Below are 23,645 nucleotides of genomic sequence, written 5' to 3'. Positions count from 1 at the left end.
GGGTTGAACGAGATGGAGCGAAACGCACTCGTTCATAAATCATGAAAAAAAGCAAAAAAAAAGAAAAATATGTGTTATGCATAATTGATCACGAGTGGGCTCTTTAATACTCGAGTTATTAAGTTCTTAGGGGACTTTATGCCTAGTGACCTAAGGCTTTTATAGTCTGGGATCCACTAACCTAACGATCGTTACATGGGTATTATTGTATAAGTCTTTTGTGGACCTCACTCATTGCACGGTCAAATAAACATATTTGTGTTGTTTATGTGTTAGCAATAAAAGCATGAATCCATGTTTAACTCTGATATAAGAATTGAAGTGTCGTCAGTCATTTTGAGTTTAGCTTTTATTCTATTTATAACCTTGTGATTGCCTTGATGAGTAGTGAGTCATGATTATTGATCTAGTGGAGATAGTATATCTGTTAAGCACTTGCACACACGCACACTTCTGGTTTGTGAATTGATTTGTGAGATTTAATTGAACTTTTGCGAATAACTGTATTTCTGGAGATGTTGCTTGTTGGTTGGTTAAGTTATTCTATGGGGATCGTTGCATTCATATAGTTTGCATTCATGCATTTTTATTTCTTGTTCTTTGAGTCTGTTTATGCTTGAGGACAAACATCGGTCCAAGTTTGGGGGTGTGTTAAGTGGCATTTATGTCCACTTAGAACGTCCTATAAAGGCTTGAATTGGTGTTTTGTACTCAAGTTGTTTGTGTTTTTGATGTGTTTTGTAGTGTTTTTGTATTTCAGGCATATATCAGGAATTCAGGTGATTTAGCATCGCTTTGATGCTAAAATGGTGTTTGAAAGGTGTCATAAAGATCGCTTATGCAAATACCGTTAAGAACCAGCAATTAAAGAGAAGCAAAATCAGAAGTTTTTCCAAAAGGACGGCGTGCCCGCGCTGGGCTAGCGTGCGACCGTGCCAGAAGTACAAAAGGTCAGCGCGCCCGCGCTGGTGAAGCGCGCAGCCGTGCCAGGTCGGGATGAAAGAATCCTGATTCTCTTACACATCTGATTTCTGGGCTTCTAATCTATATGGGCTGTTATATGATGACAACTTAAGATTGTTTTTCAAGAGAGGATACATAACAGAGCTTAAGGAGAGATCGACGAGAAGACCTATAGCACAATTCAATGAAGGCGAAGAAGACCTAGTTTATTCTTGTGATTATTTGTTCTAAGTTGTAATCTTGGATGCTCATTTCTTGTTTGTTGAACCTATACTCTTGTGGCGTACTTGGTTTATTATGTATTCAATCTAAAGACTACGTTTATTATACCATGCTTTCATCGGAACCCACGTTGATGATGAGTCCGATTATGGGCTAATCGTTATCGTGGGGTTCTAGCAGATTTACTTATGGATTTTTTTAGTTAATTTGTTTCAATACCTTAGTGTGTGGTGATTTTATGATATCCTAGTATTGGTTGTGCTTATTCGTCTTATGAGCGTCGCAAACTTATAAGATAGCGTGTTAATCTCTATTGAAGCGAAAGTTAATATAGGGGTTTAGAACTTGCCATGCTAGCATAAGTTCATGTATTTGATATGCATGATTCGTAGGTAATTTTAACCATCTTACTTGCACTATGTAATCATGATAGATAACTTGTGTATTAAACCGTTATGTTGTCAAATTCTATAGACATAGAGGGTCTCAATATAATTGGTGTCTATTCAACTTCTATCTCTTTTATGGATGTCTGGTAGTAGCGTATTCGTACAACGAAAGTTGGCGTTTACTAGTTTCGTGTTATCTGATTAGTATCATCACCATTGCATGCTAAGGTTAAGAACAAAAAAGGCTATTGAATGAAGTAGTAATGATGTTAGAATCCCATGTTTGTGTTATATAATTAAATCAACCTTTTAATTCTCGTAGTTAATTGCATGTTAGTTAATAATCTTAGTTATAAACAATCTCAATTTGTTAATCGTCTTAGCATTGAATAATAACCATACCATTGTTGCATAAGTGCATTGATTGAAATTAACCTAAACCAGTCTCTGTGGGAACGAACTAGAATTGATTCTATATTACTTGCGATCGCGTATACTTGCGTGAATATTAGCGCGTGTTTTCGTCCTAATAGATGATCAATCTGAGTTTCAACGGATGATCAAATTCAAAAAAAAACAGTGATAGTGACTTGATAGTCACATGCGTTGGTTGTATGCAAATGGAATGTGGCAGCCTAATTCAGGTTTTAGAGAACAAAGAAGCATTTCCATTTCCATGCTAAATTGAAGATATTCAAAGATGCTGGAAAGAGAAGTGAAGAAGCATGAAGTTGGACTAGAAATAATTTGTCTTATTTGTTTGTCTTCTTATCATGTAACTTGGTAATATATAAACCAAGTGTAGCAAATTGAATAGTATCCACGTTAGCAAGCAATTTCTAGAGAAATAGATAAGGCAGAATTTGTAAAGAATTTCTCTGGATTTTGTAGATTCAACTTGTAAGCAGCTGTGTACATTTTCTAACACAAAGTTCTCTACTTAATATATATCTCTGGTGAAAAGTTCAATCCACCAGAAAGTTTTTAAATACTTGAATTAAAATGCTTTGTAATTTGATCTCTATTTTACTTTTATTCCGCACTATTACAAAATCAAACACAGTTATTTATTTGTAGAAGAACTGTTCTTGAAATCTAAAAAGAAGCCATAATTTCATTCATCCCCCTGTAATTCTTGTCTAGATTGTTTGGGAATAACAAGCTGTCAAACAACAGTAGATATAAGGTAAACTACCTGTTCAAAATGTGATGATGAATGAACCGGCAAAGAATGACTTCTCAACATTACTTCTAGAAATACGAATTCATAGTAAATACTTACAAACGTACCTATTACCGACAAATATCAAATGTCAGAGGAAGACCTTTTACAGATCTTATATTAAGGAAGATCTTATATTAAGGAGGATCTTTATATTAAGGTTTTAAATGAAGACACTTTTCGGGTCTTATATTACTATTCCAACATCAAATAATACCATTCTATAAACAATATTGTTACAAAACAATGAAACCAAGATATGAGTTCGGAGGTCTTATATCTGGATTATAGTCCGGGGTCTTGTATTACTATTTCCACATTTCTAAGAACTTTATCGTCTGAGATTCAACATAGTATAATTCAAATCTGGATTAAATGTTCATGTCCTTTAACATATAATCATATCTAAAACCATATATTGTACGACATTAAGACCTTCTCAATGCGAATACAAGAATATTAAAACAAGAATGAAATGAAAGCATGACTTCTCAAAAATGTCATTCTTCCTGCAATACAACATATTAAGATGAACTTGCCCCCATCTCTTTGTAACAAACGAAGATAATGATCATCTTTTCTTATATTCACGGATGTTACAACAAATCTGAAATTATTTCAAAGGATTTAAAGACACAAAGGAAAACATAAAGTTTGTCTGTTTTTGAAGTTTAATAATAGCGACGCATGTGACCACCATAGAATGAACTTATGATATTTGCACGAGCAGTGCTCAAACTTACCGCATTCTGAATTTTCACCAATTCCACTTGAGCCGCAAGGTTTTGTTCAAGCACCACCTCCATTTGTGACCGTGCTTTTGCCATCACACAGTTAACATGAGTCCCGAAGTCACATTCTTTACAATAATACATCCATAAGTTATTAGCAATAATTCGAAAACAAACATCGCAGGTGAATTCAGAATCAGCTGTAGTCAGAGCTTGGTCAACAGAGTAAAGGAGAATAAGCTGGTGTTCATGATCCTTGCGCTTCATTGTTTCAGGCAAAGCTTCACATTTTTCATGAAGATCAAACTCACAAATACTGCAGTTATAAACGGAGGCATTACCATCTTCACCACAAGCACTGCAAATGTATTCACCTTGGGTATAAGGAGGAGAAGGTAAAAGGTGAAGGACGTGCTTGGGGTGAGACTTGTGATTAATTTGTTTCAGCGGTGATTGAGATGGATTAGGAATAGAACTGGTGGATGATACGACATTAATTTTTGAACAATGAAGATGAAGATCATAGTCACATTTTGAGCAGCTGAATGAGAATCCGGACCCTGGTTGGCTACAAGAATCGCAATAAAAGCGACCACCAGGATAAGTTGGGTAAGGGATAAGGTTCAAAGGGTGAGCTGGATGAGATGGGTGATCAATAGATCTAGTAGCACGAAAACATTGTTCATGAAGAAAGAAATTGCATTCCCAGCACACGTACGTTTGTTCGTAGCAAGGGAACTTGCAACCAGAACAAACTTTTTCAGATTTAAGTTTCTTCTGATGGAAAGCAAGGCCATGAGGGTGGCTGAAATGCTTGTGCTCCATGATGTAATAATGAACTCTTTCAAGTTTTAATTAGATTGTGAACTTGATACTTCTGGTTAGGCAGCTGCATACTTCCTTGAATTTATAGGTTCATTTCTTACCCTATTTAGTGAATTATATGCCAATACAATACTAAAAAACAAGAAATTTGGGTCGACTTTTTTGTTGTGTTGATATATTTTTGTTTAAGTACTTATTTTATTGAAAAACCAAGGTACAATGTGAAAGGAATTGGGCACAGAAGTCGTGCGTTCACCATTTACAACTTTGAATTGACATAGATATTATTGGTATCATTACAAGTCGACTAACTGTCTACATTATACAAGTTGAAATTTTGCAAGTGGTGGTAATGATATCGATATGTGCCAAGACTCAACAGTCGACGAAAACAACTTAGTCAATCATTCATGTCCATCCTCTGAATAGAGTTAATCTTCATAATATTTACGTTAACCTGTTACTAATCCAACTAGAATGAAATTGTCGTAGAAGAATCGAAGTGAAAATGCAGTCTTACTGCTTCAAGGCGGGGTTAAATTTACCGCAGAAGTGCCTGAATTATACGTAGAAGGGTAACTTAGCATAATGACAGAATGTGTGCGCATGTGTGTTTCTTATAGAAAAAAGAGAAGTAAAATTTACATACTCACAATATGACTGAATTTGATAAAACACGAGGGAAATTGAACCCACAATTCTATTTAAAAACTTCATCAGTCACGTTTTCGATGCACATAAATAGAGTGTTATGCATAGAGTCGAGTGCTGGTCTCGGAGATTACTGAACCGTCTGAATTACCAAACCGTAAGTTCCCCAAGTCAAAAATTGCTTTGTCTTTACACAACTGTCTAGACTGAAATTTACAGGAGTTGAAGATATGAGACGGTTTTGGTCTTTAATCAACACATCTAACCAATATAGTACCGAACCATCCTGTGCTTTTCCGAACTGAAAATCAAAATTACACGTTATACATACTAGTTAATAACACGTGATTACAGTTACCATATTAAAATGATTATATTAGTATTTTCAGGAGTAAATAGCAGTTTGCACCCAATATCTTTGGGTGTTTTATCACTATGGTCCCAAATTATGTTTGTTGACAATTTGCACTCCAAATTTTAAGTATATGTTCAGTTTGCACCCCTTTAGCCATTTGCCATCCAAAATTACCATTAACGTTAGTATTGACAGGGGTAAACTTGGTAATTAAAATAAATACCCCTAATCCCCAAATCCCAAATTGGTAATTAAAATAAATACCACTAATCCCAAAACCTCAATTATCAACTATAAGGAAGCATGTCATTGTTCACCAAATGCCTATCAGATTGAGAAAGAACTTATCAGACAAGATCAAGTGGGTGTGTGTTGTTAGTTGTGAGTGGAAGTGATATGATATTAAGCAGAAAAGGTCAACTACCATCCAAATAAAAAATTATACAACAGACACACTTGCAATCCAAATTGGGAGCAAAAGTGTGTCAATTTCACCTGGATTATAAATAAGTATGAAGATGAGATTCGAATGAACCCTACATGGACAACCAATGCTTTTCATTTGAAGGTGGTTAATGACCTGAAATGCAAGATCTCTTAATCTATGATTTACAGGGCACTGAAAAAAGTCAGAGAGAACATTATTGGAAATCATGAAGCTGAGTATGGACAGTTATTTGCATATGGAAATGAAGTTAGAAGATAGATGCCAAAATCAACTATTAAGATAATGTCTGAGCCTGCGGGACCTGGAGAAGAAGCAAGAAGATTTAAGTGTTTTTATGTTTGCCTTGGCCCATTAAGGAGGGTTTTTTGGATGGTTGTAGACCAATAATTGGGTTAGATGGTTGTCACCTTCGAGGCCCAATAGGTGGAATCCTTTTAACAGCAGTTGCAACTGACCCAAATGACGGGATGTATCCACTTGCTTGGGCCCAAGTCGAAGCCGAAAATAATAATAGTTGGGGATGGTTTATTGGTCTATTGAATGATGACCTAAGGATGTTTAATGCTGCCACTTATAACTCTATTTCTGATAGGCAAAAAGGCCTGGTAAATGCACTTGAAGCTCATGTTCTGGAGGCTGAGCATCGATTTTGCGTTATGCACTTATACAGGAATTTGCATAAGGAACATAAAAGTATTGGAGTGAGGAGGCTTCTGTGGTGTGCCACGAGGGCAACTACAAAATACTTCTTTAAGATGCAGATGGATGAGTTAAAGAAGGTACCTTTCTTCCCTCAAAAACTTATTCTGCACAATCATATACTATGTTTGTATGCATATTATAACATGTTATCTAACTTGTAGTTGTCCCTAACAGCACATGCTTGGTTGATAGCAAAACCAAAGTCACAATGTAGTAGCACAGCCTTTAGAGAAATTTGCAGATCCGACATGTTCGTCAAAAATAAATGTTGTCAACAATAAATGTAAAGTTTTTAATATACAATCAATCGATTTAGGGTGATGGGAATTGTGACTATGTTCAAATCAATCCATATCACATGCTTGGAAATGATTTGTAGGAGAAAAACTAAGATGGAAATGAAGAACACTACATTTTGCACTAAGCCAATGAAAAAGCTTCACAAGTAATTTCTTGTATCTTTTTACATATCATATATAACTATTGATTTCCTATATTTACTTGAACTTGATATAAATCTGAATACAAGGCAATGGAAATGGCAGCTAGAGCATGGCCAATTTAGAATAATGCCGATAAATACCATGTGACGATGACAGATGGTGGTCATGAGATTGTATGTGACCTGAAAAACAAGGTTTATGCATGCAGAAAATGGAAACTAACAGGTATACCTTGTTTTCATGCATGTTCATGTATATTTTTTCAAAAAGAAAGCCCACTGGAATACATGAATGACTGACATAGAAGAATATGGTACTTGCAAGTTTATAGCCATGTATTGGAACCTAATAATGGTCCCGAATGATAAGACCCCATTATTGTCACCGCTTAAAAAAATAGCTCCAGGGAGACCAAAAAAAGAAAAGGAATACTAGATCAGATATTATTCAAACTAAAGCCAATGACCTTTACATGATGAAGAGGATATGGACAAGTATAAAATATAGTCACTGCAAAGGGGTTGGTCATAACATAAGAACCTGCACAGAAAAGGTTAGACTTGTGTACTAACTTTACTCTTTTCATTTATCAATACATGTACTTGAGTTAAAATTTCAAGAATAAACATTGTATATGTAAAAATTGGATGAAGGAACCCAAATAGTACATGAGAACATGGAGGAACAGACCAAGTCAAATGTAGCAGAAAAAGGCTGTTAGGTCCCGAATTATCGTAGAAGGGGGGTTGAATACGATAATCACTAAATTAAGGATTCTTTCGAATCTTTAGCGGATATAGATTTAGTGCTCGGTTAGTGGTTCCGTGTTCTTGAGAGTAATAGTGTTTGGGAATATAAAACGAGGAACACAAGATATTCGGGGAAGTAAATATTCATATATAAATCCGCGAGGGATGTTGCTACACTCTGGTAAATAAATTAATCGGCTACAATCTAAGAACAATAAAGTTCCTAGCTACTACAAAGATTTACAAATCAAATCCTATACAAAGATCTAGATTTTATTTGTCTAAGGATTTAATTACCGGGTAACGATTATAATGCCCCTATGAATATACAAGAATTAAATCGGGCATTATAACGTTACTCCGGTGAGAAGTTAAACGGATATACAAGAAACTTGAGCTTCTCTGTAAATCATTACTGCCATTTTCACTTCTCTTTTTGGGAGAAAAGATGAATATAATTTTATCCAAAATGAATGGCTCTCTTCTTCTGCTGTAAATTGTGTAGACTTTATATCCAATAAGATTGTGTGGCTGAGGAGAGGCATTTCTATGGCGACCAACTATATTATTCTGTCGCGACCATGAGATACAGGGGGAGAAGTAATTTTGCTCTGTGGCGACAGGGAGATCATTTGCCTGTTTATTATAAAACAAGCATGTGTGGCGACACACGAGGTACAGGGGACAACCTCTGTGGCGACCTACTAGTTTACTAACTAACTAAAACAAAAACTAACATGTATATTTGTTTCATTTGATTATTTCTTTTATTTTTCATTTTTTTATTTTTCCGTTTTCCTTCTTGTTTTCTTTTGTTTGTTTTGTTTTTTTTTCCTTTTTTTGTTTTTTTTTGTTTTTTTTCCTTTTTTTGTTTTCCTATTTTTGTTTTTCTTTTTAAGTTTAAATTGTAAATAAGTTAATTTATAAAATAAACTTAAATATAACTTATATAAAGAAACTAATTTAGATTTATAAAATAAACTTATTTAAAGTTTACAAGATAAATCAATTTAAGTTTATTAAATAAATTATATAAAAATCCTTTAAATAAATTTATTTAATTTACCAATTAAACTTTGAGTTTCGCCAGTCCCTTGAGCTGTTTAGCTGTATACCCCGCGCACCACTTCTCGTCCTTTAACAGATAAACGTTCAATCCAAGTACGTTCCTCAACTTAACAATTCTTCTATAAATAATACCCAGATTCCTTTCACGAGCAGTTGACGTCTAGTGCAACTGGTTGGGTTCACAAACGACTAACCCCGATTCAGGTCTTCATATTATAGCCTTGATTACATTGTTAAACTTGCCTCAATTTTATTGCTTCAGACATTGACTGCCAATAAATAACTGTACTTTCACTGGAATCCTTTCTGGTACTTTAGACAACGTCTTCATTAACCTCTGTCTATACTCTGTCTTCAATTCTTCAGATTCCTATGCTTTATACACTGTCTATCTTCAATCAATGCCAATACACTGAAATCTTCTGGTAGCACTTGTATACTGAATCTTTAACATTTCTGAATCCCTGAAAGTCTTTAACCTTTGTTCTTCACTAAGGCATGATCATATTAATAAACTTCTTTCAGTGACCTATAAACAGACTTCAGGCCTTCTTCCAATCTTCTGATTCTTTGTATTTGCCTTGTCTTCATTCTTCCTGATTTTTTGTGTAGACATAATATTATTAACATGTCATGTTCTAGTGTTGTTATCGTGTTGAGTTATTGAAAGGAATATGTCCTAAGTCCAATCATGTATTAGGATTTAGGAATAACTTTTTATATAATCTGTTTTGATTTTATTGATATTAATAAAAGACTTGTTTTGTTTTTATTACGGGCTCTATCTATTTAAGTGTTTAAATATGATATACCATAGTTTAGAGTAAAGCTTTTTATGGATTATGATGAGATCATAATAGTGAGACCTAAAAAGATGATAACTCTAAACTTAAATAGTTCCTGGTCATAGGATTACTAACTGGTAATTAATAATCCGCAAAGATCGGTACATACTATGCTTGCTTCATTATGAAGGATGTCTGTTCTCATAGACATTTGTGTGGTGACACTATAGCTAGTATGTAGGTGCTTATTATGGAATAAGTTCACTGAACATGACTCGCACAGCTGAACAACTGATGGAGTTCACTCACGTGTCAGCAGTTGTTCGTTTAGTGATAGTTGTACAAGTATCCTTGGACTTGAGGTCATCATAGTCATCTTGTGTACACTGAACTATGCTTTGGTTTAGTTCTTAGTCTCCAGGGACAATTATTAGGGCTCTTCTGGGTATAGAAATTTGTACACGAAGATAGTGTATGATCAATAAAGGATCTACCCCTTCCAGTAAAGGAAGCGAATGTTCAAGGCTGATCCACTTATGCTAGTTCAAGAATCTCTGGCCAGAGTAAATGAAATTAGAAAGGAGTTTCTAATTTGCATAGAACTACACATAGTAAATGGTAAGCAAAGTGATTGAATTAGATAGGCTTGACACGAGATCCATGCCTTGTATTTAATCGGGACATTGTAGGGTAGAAGGAGTGAATTGTACGGTAACTATTCACTGACAGGTTCTTGGTATTCTAAGCAGTGAATTCATATTATCCGGATAGTCGCGATATGTTGAGAAGCATCACTCACGATGTAGAATAAATGTGATTAATTAATTAATCATATTTAATAAATTAGATAATTTATATAAATAATGATAAAATAGTTTTATTATTATTTATTTCTACTACCGGCTTAATATTGAACCTACAGGGTCACACCATAAAAAGAGAATGATTTAATGGTGGAGGAATTAATTAATAATGACTAATAATTATTTATTTGTGAAATAAATAATTAATTGGAAAATTTAATAATTGATTAAATGAGATTTAATTGATTATAAAATAATTAAGAAAAGTTCTTAATATTATTAATTAAAGGATTTAATTTTTGGAAATTAAATCAAGAGAGAGAATTATTTCTAAAGTGTTTAGAAAAAGGATTAATGATTAAAAGGTGTTTTAATTATTAATGAGAATAATAAATGGGATAATAATAATAATATTTATGGGAAAATTTCAGCTGAAAATTTTGCCTATAAATACACTATTATAGACCCTAATTTTATTCGAACCCACATCAAACCCGAAACCCAAAAAGTTTGGAAAACCCAATTCTCTCCACCTCCTTCCTCCTCCTTAGCATCATTTTCTTGGTGGATACCGGTGGAGTGCTTCACACTTGAGGAGCAACTGCTAAGGATCTCTGATCGTTGTCTCCGAATTATTTTTAAAGGTTAGATTCGATCCCTCGAATTTTTATTCACGATTTATATGCTTTTATTTGGATTTTGTATGTGTAAAAGTGTTTTGCCATGCCCCCTCTGCGTTAAAAATCCAACAATGGTATCAGAGCATAGGTTGTATGCATATAGATCTGTGGTAAAAATTTCAGAATTTTATGTGCTTGTATGAATTAATTATGATTTTTACAAGTTATATCATGGATTAATTTTGTCTGATGAGAAATCATTTCTCAGAATAATTTTGAATGTTGATATGGGTTCTACAAGTGTTGTAGATCGTCTGAGTATTTTATTCATAATTTTATGATGTATAAATTTTTTATTATAAATTTTTGAAGTTCTTGTAATTAAATTCGTAATTAAATAAGTATAAATATATGTATATATAGTATATATATATATGTTTATATTGTCTTTGCATCTGCTGTGTTGGGACTTGGGACTGCTGTACTGATGCTGACAAGAGAAGACAGAGAAGTCTGACATGCACGGCGTTCGAGACAAGCAACGGCGGCTACTCAAATAATAATAAAAAATAATAGGGGTGTAACGCATTCCGGGAATGCGTTACACACCTGTGGCGCATTCACGGAATGCGTTACACCCTTGTAACGCATCACCAGAAGGCGTTACAGGGCTTGTAACGCGTTCCTGTAATGCGTTACAGCCCGTCTGTTGATTTTAAAATTGATTTTCTGGGAGTTTCGTAACTCCGTTTTGGGCGTGCAATATACCATTGGATTCGTTTTTCCGAGACGGATCTAATGGAGTGATCAATTTTAGTTTATATAAAAGTTTTGAACTGTTTATATTCCATGAAGTGTTTTAAAGCTATTTTTGATCGTTTGAATTGATTTTAAATGCTTCATGTGATACATAGAGATGTATATTACTTAGAACTATGTGCTAGATGATGTAACATGCCTACCTTGATGTTTATTCATGTTGATATATGTGATATATGCTTAGTTTATCATGCGATGATAGATTTAGGTGAACTTGAATGAACATAAGGCGTTTGTTAGACAACGAGTATAGTGAAATTGTTTCATAACCTTAATAACAATATTATGAATACAATCATGAGATTCTTGTGTTTATGAAACACGTAATTGAATATGAATTTTCGATATGAGAGAAAGGATGATTCTGTCAACAACAGATTTCTATCTGTAAGAAAGGGTTATTAAGTGACGCCTCTTGACAATGCTCCACCTGATCTGGGAATCATCTGATTATTGATTATTAATTTGAAATATTTAATTTAAAAGGAAGAATCTCTTTATAATATGATTATGATTGTAACGTAATATAATCCCTCTAAAATTAAATAATATCAAGTAGTAATTGGCCAATGACACAACGGGATTGTGTCGGTCATAGCCTTCCAACATGATAGAAAAGTAGTTCTTATTTTTGAATCATTGTCGGTTCGTGCTATAGCAGAGGGCTTTGATTTCGAAATAAGAAATACTTGTCTATTACATAGAGATGTGTACATTGAATAAGAATCTAAAGGTCGGTACGTGCTACAGCCGTGGGCCTTTGGGGACTGATTCAACTGTACGAAATGTTGGGTTAGACTTGACTTAGAATATTGAGTTTGTCGTGCTACAGCCGAGACTCAATTATTCAAGAGGGTAAAGTATGATTAGGGAATAACATGAGATGTAATTGACAAGAGTTGTCTGCCTATTGAACATTACATGGCGGTTCGTGCTACAGCCGGGGTCGTGTAATGGAATGTAGGATCCCTATTCCCACTAGCATTATGAATGCTTAATTTTTCACGTAGGGGGTTGAATAAATTAGATAAACTAGTGAGAGCCACTTATGAATAAAGACCCGATTCATATAGTGTTTTGAAATGAAATCAAATATTTGCCAAGTGTTGTTATGTGTTTATCATTTACAGATTTACAATATACATTATGTCTTCTGCACTATAACTCAGGAGCATACTAGATGCTCATAAATTGACTGGTCCTAATTATGCTGACTGGCTTCGAAACTTGAGAATTGTTCTCAGGATTGAGAAGCTGGAATACGTGATTGACTCACCTAAGCCTACTGAACCTGCTAGTGATGCACATAATGATGAACATGTTGTGTATCGTAAGTGGATAGATGATGCAAATGTTCCTCAATGCATCATGCTAGCTTCCATGAACATTGAGCTACAGAAGCAACATGAGCATATGGATGCTCACACTATCCTCATGCATCTACAAGAGTTGTATGATGTGGCGGGGAGGACAGCTCGATATGAGATATCAAAGGAGTTGTTCGGTTGTAGGATGTCTGAGGGATCATCTGTGAATGACCATGTACTTAAGATGATCAATTTGATTGAACGTCTTGGACAACTTGGTTTTGCCATGGATGGGGAGCTGAGCCAAGACTTGGTCTTGCAATCACTTCCGAGTTCGTTCTCGCAGTTTGTTGTGAACTTTCACATGAATAAGTTGGATGTCAGCCTGCCTGAACTCCACAACATGTTGAAGACCGCGGAATCGAATTTTCCCCCTAAGAAGAGTTCTGTTCTTCTAATTGGTGAAGGTTCCAATCCTAAGAAAAGGAAGAGGAACTCTTCCAAGAAGAAGAAAGTAGGTGAGAAAACGCCGGTTCCACCAAAAGCTGAAGACCCCGAGAGCAAAGTTGTTTGCTTTCACTGTAACAAGGTGGGGCACTGGAAGAGGAACTGCAAGGTTTACCTTGCAGAATTGAAGAAGAAGGGTAGTGAGACTACCGCTTCTGATTCAGGTATGTTCATGATAGAAGTGAATATGTCATTTCTACTTGGGTATTAGATACCGCCTGTGGTTCTCATATCTGCAATTTGTTGCAGGGACCAAGGAGAAGTAGGACTCTTGAGGAAGAGGAGGTGATTCTACTGATGGAAATGGAGCAAGAGTTGCTGCTGAAGATGTAGAATCATTTCATTTACATATGCCTACGGGCAAGACTATTGTTTGAAATAATTGTTATTTTGTTCCCTCGATTGTGAGGAATATTATTCCCATGTTAGACTTGGCTGGATTTTCATTTATTATTGAGAATAATGAATGTTCTATTCTTAGAGATAATATTCTTTATGGACGTGGTACTTTAAATAATGGTCTGTATATATGTGACATAATTTACTCCAGATTGGACAAACTAATAAAAGAAAAGGGATGATGAAAATCTCACTTTATAGTGGCACTGCAGTCTCCATTTAGTGGACATGGAGAGAGGGCTGCAGATTTGCTAGGAATGGTACACACAAATGTATGTGGACCAATGTCTACGCAAGCCATGGGTGGATTTTCATACTTCATTACTTTCATGGATGATAGATCTGGATTCGGATATGTGTTTGATGAAACACAAGTCTGAGGCCTTTGAAAGGTTCAAAGAATATAAGTATGAAGTGGAGAAACAAACCAAACATAGTATTATAATTCTTCGATTAGATCGAGATGGTGAATACTTTAATGGAGTGTTTCTAGATTATCTCAAAGTAAATGGTATAGTCTCCCAGTGGACTCCTCCAGATTGGTATCTGAAAGGAGAAATCGAACTTTGTTAGACATAGTTCGGTCCATGATGAGCTATGCAAATCTTCCAGTATTCCTATGGGGTTATGCATTGGAAACCTCAGCATATTTACCGAATATGGTGCCTTCCAAATCTGTTCCTCAAACTCCGTATGAGATATGGAAAGTAAGGAAACCGAGTCTTAAACACGTTAAGATTTGGGGATGTCCAGCTTATGTCAAGTAAGTTGACCCAAATAAGCTGGAATATCGATCCGTAAAATGTAGTTTTGTGGGATATCCTAAAGAGACTTTAGGGTATTACTTTTACACCGATCATCGGGTGTTTGTCTCCAGACATGCTACCTTCTTGGAAAAGGAGTATATCCTAGAAGGAAATAGTGGGAGCAAAATTGAACTTGATGAAGTTCAAGAAGCACAAACTACTATGGATCAAGTGGAAACACCTGTTCTGACTGAACAACCTTTTGTGAAATAGCCCATTCATAGATCAGTGAGAGTGTCTCGCCAACCTGAGAGGTAATATGGCCTTGTCATTGAGAATGACAATGAGTTGTCGATCATTGATGATGACGACCCTGTAACCTATAATGAGGCTATGAGTAGTGTTGACTCAGAGAAATGGCATAGTGCCATGAAATCCAGAATGAAATCTATGTATACGGTATACAAAAGATAGATTATAGCAGATGGCCAGGTGGAGACCTATAAGGCCAGGCTTGTGGCAAAAGGATTCAAACAAAGGCAATGGATTGACTTTGATGAAACCTTTTACCTGTAGCCCTGTTAAAATCAGTTCGGATTTTGCTTGCGATTACTGCTTACTACGACTATGAGATCTGGCAATTAGCCAGATGGTTTTCTTTCCAAGAGAAATGAAAACCTAGTGTAAGCTGCTGCGAACCATATGTGGTTTACAGCAGGCTTCTCGAAAGATGGAACATTCGTTTTGATGAGACAATCAAAGAGTTTGATTTTATCAAAAACGAAGATGAACCATGCGTCTACAAAAGGGTTAGTGGGAGCGCGGTAATATTTCTTGTATTGTATTGAATTAGAGTTGACACACATAACAACATAGCAGACCCACTCACAAAGCTACTTTCTGAAAGTCACTTTGATCGTCATAAAGACTAGATGGGTATTAGATACCAGAGTGATTGGCTTTAGTACAAGTGGGAGATTGAAAGGAATATGTCCTAAGTCCAATCATGTATTAGGATTTAGGAATAACTTTTTATATAATCTGTTTTGATTTCATTGATATTAATAAAAGACTTGTTTTGTTTTTATTACGGGCTCTATCTATTTAAGTGTTTAAATACGATATACCATAGTTTAGAGTAAAGCTTTTTATGGATTATGATGAGATTATAATAGTGAGACCTAAAAAGATGATAACTCTAAACTTAAATAGTTCCTGGTCATAGGATTACTAACTGGTAATTAATAATCCGCAAAGATCGGTACATACTATGCTTGCTTCATTATGAAGGATGTCTGTTCTCATAGACATTTGTGTGGTGACACTATAGCTAGTATGTAGGTGCTTATTATGGAATAAGTTCACTGAACATGACTCGCACAGCTGAACAACTGATGGAGTTCACTCACGTGTCAGCAGTTGTTCGCTTAGTGATAGTTGTACAAGTATCCTTGGACTTGAGGTCATCATAGTCATTTTGTGTACACTGAACTATGCTTTGGTTTAGTTCTTAGTCTCCAGGGACAATTATTAGGGCTCTTCTGGGTATAGAAATTTGTACACGAAGATAGTGTATGATCAATAAAGGATCTACCCCTTCCAGTGAAGGAAGCGAATGTTCAAGGCTGATCCACTTATGCTAGTTCAGGAATCTCTGGCCAGAGTAAATGAAATTAGAAAGGAGTTTCTAATTTGCATAGAACTACGCATAGTAAATGGTAAGCAAAGTGATTGAATTAGATAGGCTTGACACGAGATCCATGCCTTGTATTTAATCGGGACATTATAGGGTAGAAGGAGTGAATTGTACGGTAACTATTGACTGACAGGTTCTTGGTATTCTAAGCAGTGAATTCATATTATCCGGATAGTCGCGATATGTTGAGAAGCATCACTCACGATGTAGAATAAATGTGATTAATTAATTAATCATATTTAATAAATTAGAGAATTTATATAAATAATGATAAAATAGTTTTATTATTATTTATTTCTACTACCGGCTTAATATTGAACCTATAGGGTCACACCATAAAAAAGAGAATGATTTAATGGTGGAGGAATTAATTAATAATGGCTAATAATTATTTATTTGTGAAATAAATAATTAATTGGCAAATTTAATAATTGATTAAATGAGATTTAATTGATTATAAAATAATTAAGAAAAGTTCTTAATATTATTAATTAAAGGATTTAATTTTTGGAAATTAAATCAAGAGAGAGAATTATTTCTAAAGTGTTTAGAAAAAGGATTAATGATTAAAAGGTGTTTTAATTATTAATGAGAATAATAAATGGGATAATAATAATAATATTTATGGGAAAATTTCAGCTGAAAATTTTGCCTATAAATACACTATTATAGACCCTAGTTTTATTCGAACCCACATCAAACCCGAAAACCCAAAAAGTTTGGAAAACCCAATTCTCTCCACCTCCTTCCTCCTCCTTAACATCGTTTTCTTGGTGGATACCGGTGGAGTGCTTCACACTTGAGGAGCAACTGCTAAGGATCTCTGATCGTTGTCTCCGAATTATTTTTAAAGGTTAGATTCGATCCCTCGAATTTTTATTCACGATTTATATCCTTTTATTTGGATTTTATATGTGTAAAAGTGTTTTGCCATGCCCCCGCTGCGTTAAAAATCCAACAGTTATCACGAGACTGTTCATACAGCTACGCAGTCTCACCAACAATCTCCCCATATTTGAATGTTAAACCTAACAAACAAATTAAATAGAGAGGATAACTCAACTAACAACTAGAAAAAGTAAAGTACCAGGACTTGTAAACAATGCTACTGGTTTTCTGGATCAAATATTGCATTTCCATATTTCTTGAGTAACTGAAATGAAAGATGCTTGTTCCTTTAGCACTGAACTGATCTTCACGTAGTTTCATCTTCATTTCCTTAGTTCTTCAAATCTCTTCCAGATAACACTTCTCAGTCTTGAAGTAATCATCAGCAACCTCTTTTGTACAACCACATTTCCTATTGAGAAACGCATATCTCTCTTGCTTCTCCCCCTATGAGAATCAACTGCTTAAAGGAGATCACCTTCGTCTACCACCTCTCCCGTATAATAAGATCCACAGATAAGAACTAATGCTACTCCCCTTTTGGAAAACAGCTTTTCCCCTCATGAAGAATAGTGATGAACCAAACCACTTCTTCTGATCACTAGGAAATCACCTTCATGTTTACCACATCTCCCGTACAATAGGATCCGTAGTTACAAACAACAATGGTGTGGTGTAGTGTACATGTGCTTTACCTTTTTCCTCCCTGCTATTTATCCCCCTTAGTTGAGGAATCCTCCAAACTGTTACTTAAGCTTTTATCTCCCCCTTAAAGAAGGAATGTATGCTGTTGTCTGAAGGAGTTCTCATATGTTACTTGGTTGGAAAAGAAATAACAAGTCAGAGTCTGATCAACCATGTCCCGTTAAATGCTGCAAGAATGACTTCACTGTTGATCATCATTCACCAATCTTTCCAATTCCTTATACCTCCCAAATGTGAGATCACCAATTGTTACCAATTGTTAGCTCCCAACTTTTTAGATCCCGAAGTATTCTAATCCAAACTGTAAATATTAGGTCCCTAAGAGTTAGGTTCCAATCATAAACAAATTCGAGACCCAAAGTATCAAGAACCATGCTTAGGGATAGGGAATGAGATATGGTGTTTCTCTTTCTTCCTCACTGTGAGTGTGTGATTCTGTTTGGTGTACCTCACATGTGTTTCACTTTTCTCTCCACACGTGTTTACACTCATTCTCACAAGTGTATCACTCCTCTCATAGCTCCAAAATCCAGCTGTACCTGCAAGGAAAATTACCTTAGCCATCCTTAAGGAGGTCACAGTTGGTTCAATGGGAGTTCGCAAATCCCCATCCTTGTTAAACTCGTGAGATGAATCTGAGTCATAATCTACAAGTTGCTAGTTTCCCTTTTAGGGTTCCAGATTTGAACTCTGGGAAGGTAAACAATGATCCAAAAAATTTAGCATAAAGATCAAAGTTCCCTTCTAATGTCTGTGAAGACATTTCCTTGTGACTCATCAGGTAATATCTAAATCATTGTCAACAAGTTGTCTATCTACACTTATGTCAGATCCACTATCCGCAGATACATCCAGGCTTATTAATCCTGGGGAGGTAGACACTGACCACTGACATATGGCTATTGGATCAGTATCCTCTCCTAACACCTGTAAAGGCAATTGGTCCATTAAAGAACTTTGAACAATCGAATCTGACCTTAAAATGGTCGAAACTCTTGTTTCCATCAACTCATCCTTTATGTGTGTAACCTTTCCTTATGCATCAAGAATTGCTTATGTTTGAGGTGGTAAAACTACATCGGCCGACATGCGAATTTCAATAGACGCACCCTGTTGAGAGGATGAATCTAGTAACTATTTTTGTGCCTTTTCAGCCATTACATCTTTTTGAGAAGATGTATGGGGGCAAGAAGTTGTCTTTGTTTAAATACTACTCATCTTTATAGGAGACAGAGCTACTGGGTTGACTTCAGAACCTTCCTTATATGGTGTACTAAGGCACTTTCTCCCTCACGCTCATTCATACTTCATTTTATTGGTAAGAGAGTCTTGGTTGGTTCTGTTTCTGTGTTTGTCTTTACAGTATGGGATAGAAGTTGTGGGTTTTCAACCTCATAACTATCGATGAACCTGTATCACAGAACATATTGTAATGTAGAGATAAAATACATTTAAGATCTATAATGAATGAAAAATTATGCATTTAATATTTTGAGAGAAATTATGTACAATAGTGATTTCAAAACGATTTAAATGAAATAAGCAATCACTAAAGTAGAAAGAAGTTTGATTTTCTCTTAAAACTGTTCGAGTGCACAAGTCTGTTTTTATGCCTAAAAAGATAAATGATTTGATAAGACACAGACTGATGACCTAGCAGTATTAAGGAGAGAGAGAAATATTTTGTCTTTTATTATGAATGATTTTTTTTAAAAGCATTGATCACTTAGGATAAAGTCTAAGAAATTCTCATTCATATCAAAAGCTCCATAATCTATCTTTATAATATTATAATCAACAAAATTGTTTATTGATAAAGATTCTTAATAAGACTGACTATGCTGCTGATTTCAAATTATAGTGAATATGTCATATATAGCAACTCATATAAATCCACTAGAACTTAAAATCTTACAATTATCTGCAACAAAATATTAACAATATATCATTGACTGATACTTGTCAAGTACTTTAGATACTAATAATTATGTTGCATCATATTTTAAATATTAAAATAAGATATCAATTAATTAAATACCAATTATCTATCAAAAAGATATCAGCATTCAATTTCATATATCATACAATTGTTAACTCCTAACAATTGTAGTATCTCAAACAACACTGGTTCGATAAATAAAGCAACATTAACCAACATTGTCTTGTTTGCAATCTTAGAAAAATATTTTAAGTTCCATATACTTTGATCCATTGAGTATTGTATCTATTATCAAAATGGTTAGGAATTTGCAAATAAGTATAAAAATTATTCTAACTTGACAGCATATGGTTACTTTTAATAAAGCAATCAAATATTTTAATCATAGTTGTACTTAAGAAAAATTTCCACACTTTCTATATTAGTATAAATGACTGAAGATAAACATTGATTACTTAGAGGAGTTCTAAGTAATGTCACAAATACTAATACTTCACAATTAGTTCATAGTTAAACTCTTAACTAAATATCATTAACTGATATAAGTCAAAAATTTACACACAACTAATTATGCTACAATCATGATTCTGATTTCAGTGAATTCTTAAGATGTAAACATTGCAAAATTCACTAAAACCAAAATCTCATAATTAACTTATAACACATAAGTTACAATCAATATACTAGATATCAATTGTTGACAAATATAGTTATAATCAGTCATGCTGCTTATTTATTTTAAGTTAGTTTGAATTATGGAGCAAATAAAATCATTGAATTGCTTCAATTTCCATAATCCAAACTACCCAAAATAAATATTAAATAGATAAATACTAAAAATCTATAAGTTAGATACTAGCACTTAAATATTTATAATTATCCTTGAATAATTACCAATGTAATATATATGACTTATATACATGGCAATCACTCTCTCGATAATTATTAATTTTAGAAATACTTCCCAAGCATCTAAAATATTGAGAGTTTTATACACATAACTTAGAAAATAATTCAAATTTCAATATCAGTGATTTTAGAAATAAGCATTGATTACTTAGAACAAAAATTCTAAATAATATCACTAATACTAAAAGTACCACAATTATTCGTACATGATACAAATAACTATGCTGCATATTATTTTAATATAATTTAAATTATGAGACTGCTATGGAATGTAATTGTCTACAGTCATAATTTAAATCAATTAAAATAATATTCAAACTTAATGTTATAAAACTTAACTACCACAAATGTATATGACATTGTAATCATGATAATCAAGATAGTAGCACTAAGTACGAGATACTGGATTACTGATAAATTCACAAGTCCTTTAAATATTGAAGATTTACTTGTGAACTTATATTAAGAATTCCTTACAGATGGGATTTCCACTAATATGCAATGAATGATATCCCACACATACAAACCAATCTTGAAAGATTAATTTTAACAAGTGATTTAATAAGTGTTTCTGTCAGTAACTCTTAGACTAAAAGACATGCTCTTGAAATAAATGATACCTGGTGTGAAGGTGCCTTGTCATAGAGTGTTCCACAGAGTTGTTGGGTTTGAGATTGTTTCTTATCAAAACAAGAAATCAATCTTCTTTCACGAAGTTGACAGCTTCCTAAGATGCTTCTCCTGTCACTTAGGTTGACAGCTTCAGAGATGCTTCTCCTGTCTTTCTTACAACCTGCATAATCTGTATCTATATAGCCAAACATGTTAAGCATAATATTTTTAGGGTACTTTTACTCCAAGAGTTGATAGTCCCTTAAGATATCTAATAATCTTGTTAATAGCTATAAGATTGGATTCTCTAGGATCCACTTGGAACCTTGCACATTGGCATCTTGAGAACATTACATGTTTTCTATTAGCATTTGAGTAAAAGAGTGAGCTCGTCATACCTCTATAGCTTGTCATTATACCTGAGTTGCACTGATCAAGCTTTAGTGGTTTCTGTTGGTAAGTAGTCTTGGCATGTTCAGAGTCTTCCAAATTTTTCATCTTCAAAAGATCCTTAACTTACTTGTATTTCCATCATTCTTTTGGTTTACTTGTGCTCCTAAAAGAATTGTTCTTTTGGCTTGCTTGAGCTCCTAAAAGAATTATTCTAATGGCTTGCTTAAAGTAATCCCAAAAAGAATGGCAACCTTTCCAACACGCTCCTCCATACCTACTCTGCAATTACTTAGCAAATAATCTTGCACAAGTCTTTGTTAGTAGACCAACATATAACATTATCATAATATCACTGCACATATAAAATAATATATTTGTGCCTAGTGATAAGAGAGTTATTAATATGACGACTCTACTAGTTCATATTAAACTGTAACTTCAGTTAGAGTGCCATACAATGTCCTTGACGATTGCTTGAGTAGTATACTAGTTCATACCAACCTGAAGTGAGCTTGTGAAGAAGAGATATACGTAGTCCAATAGGTCTACAACTGCGAAGTCCATGAACTATTTTACATTGACTTCCTCTTTTGACTCACCAACCAGGAGTGCACTTGTACACATTTACTAGAGTCCAATTCCAAGTGTAATATGCATCAGGTATCTGATATGTCGTAATATCCTCAAGTCTCGTCACTGGTGCTATCTATTAAATACTGCTTCCTGATTATAACCTAGCATCCAGTTTGGCCTTGTCCCTCGTAACAATGCCATTATCATCCAGTTTGACTTCTGGTTATCCTTGCACTAATTACAATATTGTAATTTGGTTTGGGTTCTAGCTTCCCTACAATCTGCTTGCTGACTGATTGAGTTCATCTTGCTTTGTAATCACCCAATCAATCCGGATCTATCAGAGCTTCTGTAACTTTCTTAGTTTCTTCCTTAGATAGAAAACTAGAGAGATACTCACTTATACTCAGTAACCCTGCTAATCATTACTCCACCATCTGGATCACTTAAGAACTAGATTATGGGAATAGACTTAACACCAAACCCTTTGTCTCAGCAGATATGTTCTTGTTGTGTCCTCTGAATTTTCAATGTGGTGTTGTGTCTGACTAGTTGATCCTTCTATTGCTCCCCCTAAGTTGTTGGGATTTCCTGAAAATCCTTACCCTTGCTGACTAGCTTCATTGAAATAATGAGTTGTGTTATACACTGCCATTCCATTGCTTGGATATGAATCATCAATACCATTAATTTCTCCTTTAACAACTTGGAGCATAGAGTTGTTGAAATGTGCACTTAGACTTTCTATCACCTTTGGTTGAGCAACCACAAACGCCCTGTAGGTTGTAGACTCCACTGAGTAGCCATGAAGAGTATCCTTACAAGTTTTAGCTGCAAATGTCAAGATCTTCAAACAACTAAAAATAATTCATTATTTGTTTCTGTAAAATATTCTCTCCAAACACTTTCAAGTTATCCAGTGTTTGCTTCTATTGGCCATTAACTCATTAGTGGTCTTCATGTATACACCTGGATCAACGCTTGATCTTACTTGTTGCAAACTATTTTGACTGCTCCAGCCCTTTGGTATTTAGAAAGTCTTGATTAGTTTAATATTTCCCTTGTAGCTTTAATCAAGTTCATGTTCTTTCTTTGTACCACTCCATTCTAACACGGAGTTTCTAGTGCTGAATATGTCTCAGAATATTCTTGATATTACATATATCAATTAGAACT

At 34.5% G+C, this 23,645-nt stretch overlaps 1 protein-coding gene across 1 annotated transcript; it reads right to left on the bottom strand.

The window, feature by feature from the left end:
• Positions 1–3,467: 3,467 nt before the first annotated feature.
• On the bottom strand, positions 3,468–4,352 carry LOC141690782 (protein VACUOLELESS GAMETOPHYTES-like). The gene has a single exon (XM_074495555.1). It carries the CDS (start codon positions 4,350–4,352, stop codon positions 3,468–3,470), a length of 885 nt encoding a protein of 294 aa, XP_074351656.1.
• Between the last annotated feature and the right edge of the window lie 19,293 nt (positions 4,353–23,645).

This window comes from Apium graveolens, chromosome 10 (assembly GCF_009905375.1).
Source record: "Apium graveolens cultivar Ventura chromosome 10, ASM990537v1, whole genome shotgun sequence".
NCBI lineage: Eukaryota > Viridiplantae > Streptophyta > Magnoliopsida > Apiales > Apiaceae > Apium > Apium graveolens.
Note: the sequence above shows the minus strand (reverse complement) of the source record. Positions and strands in the feature narration are given on the sequence as shown.

What these genes read in the sequence shown, in the direction of transcription:
- LOC141690782 (XM_074495555.1), bottom strand. Translation starts at nt 4,352, where the DNA reads ATGGAGCACAAGCATTTCAGCCACCCTCATGGCCTTGCTTTCCATCAG.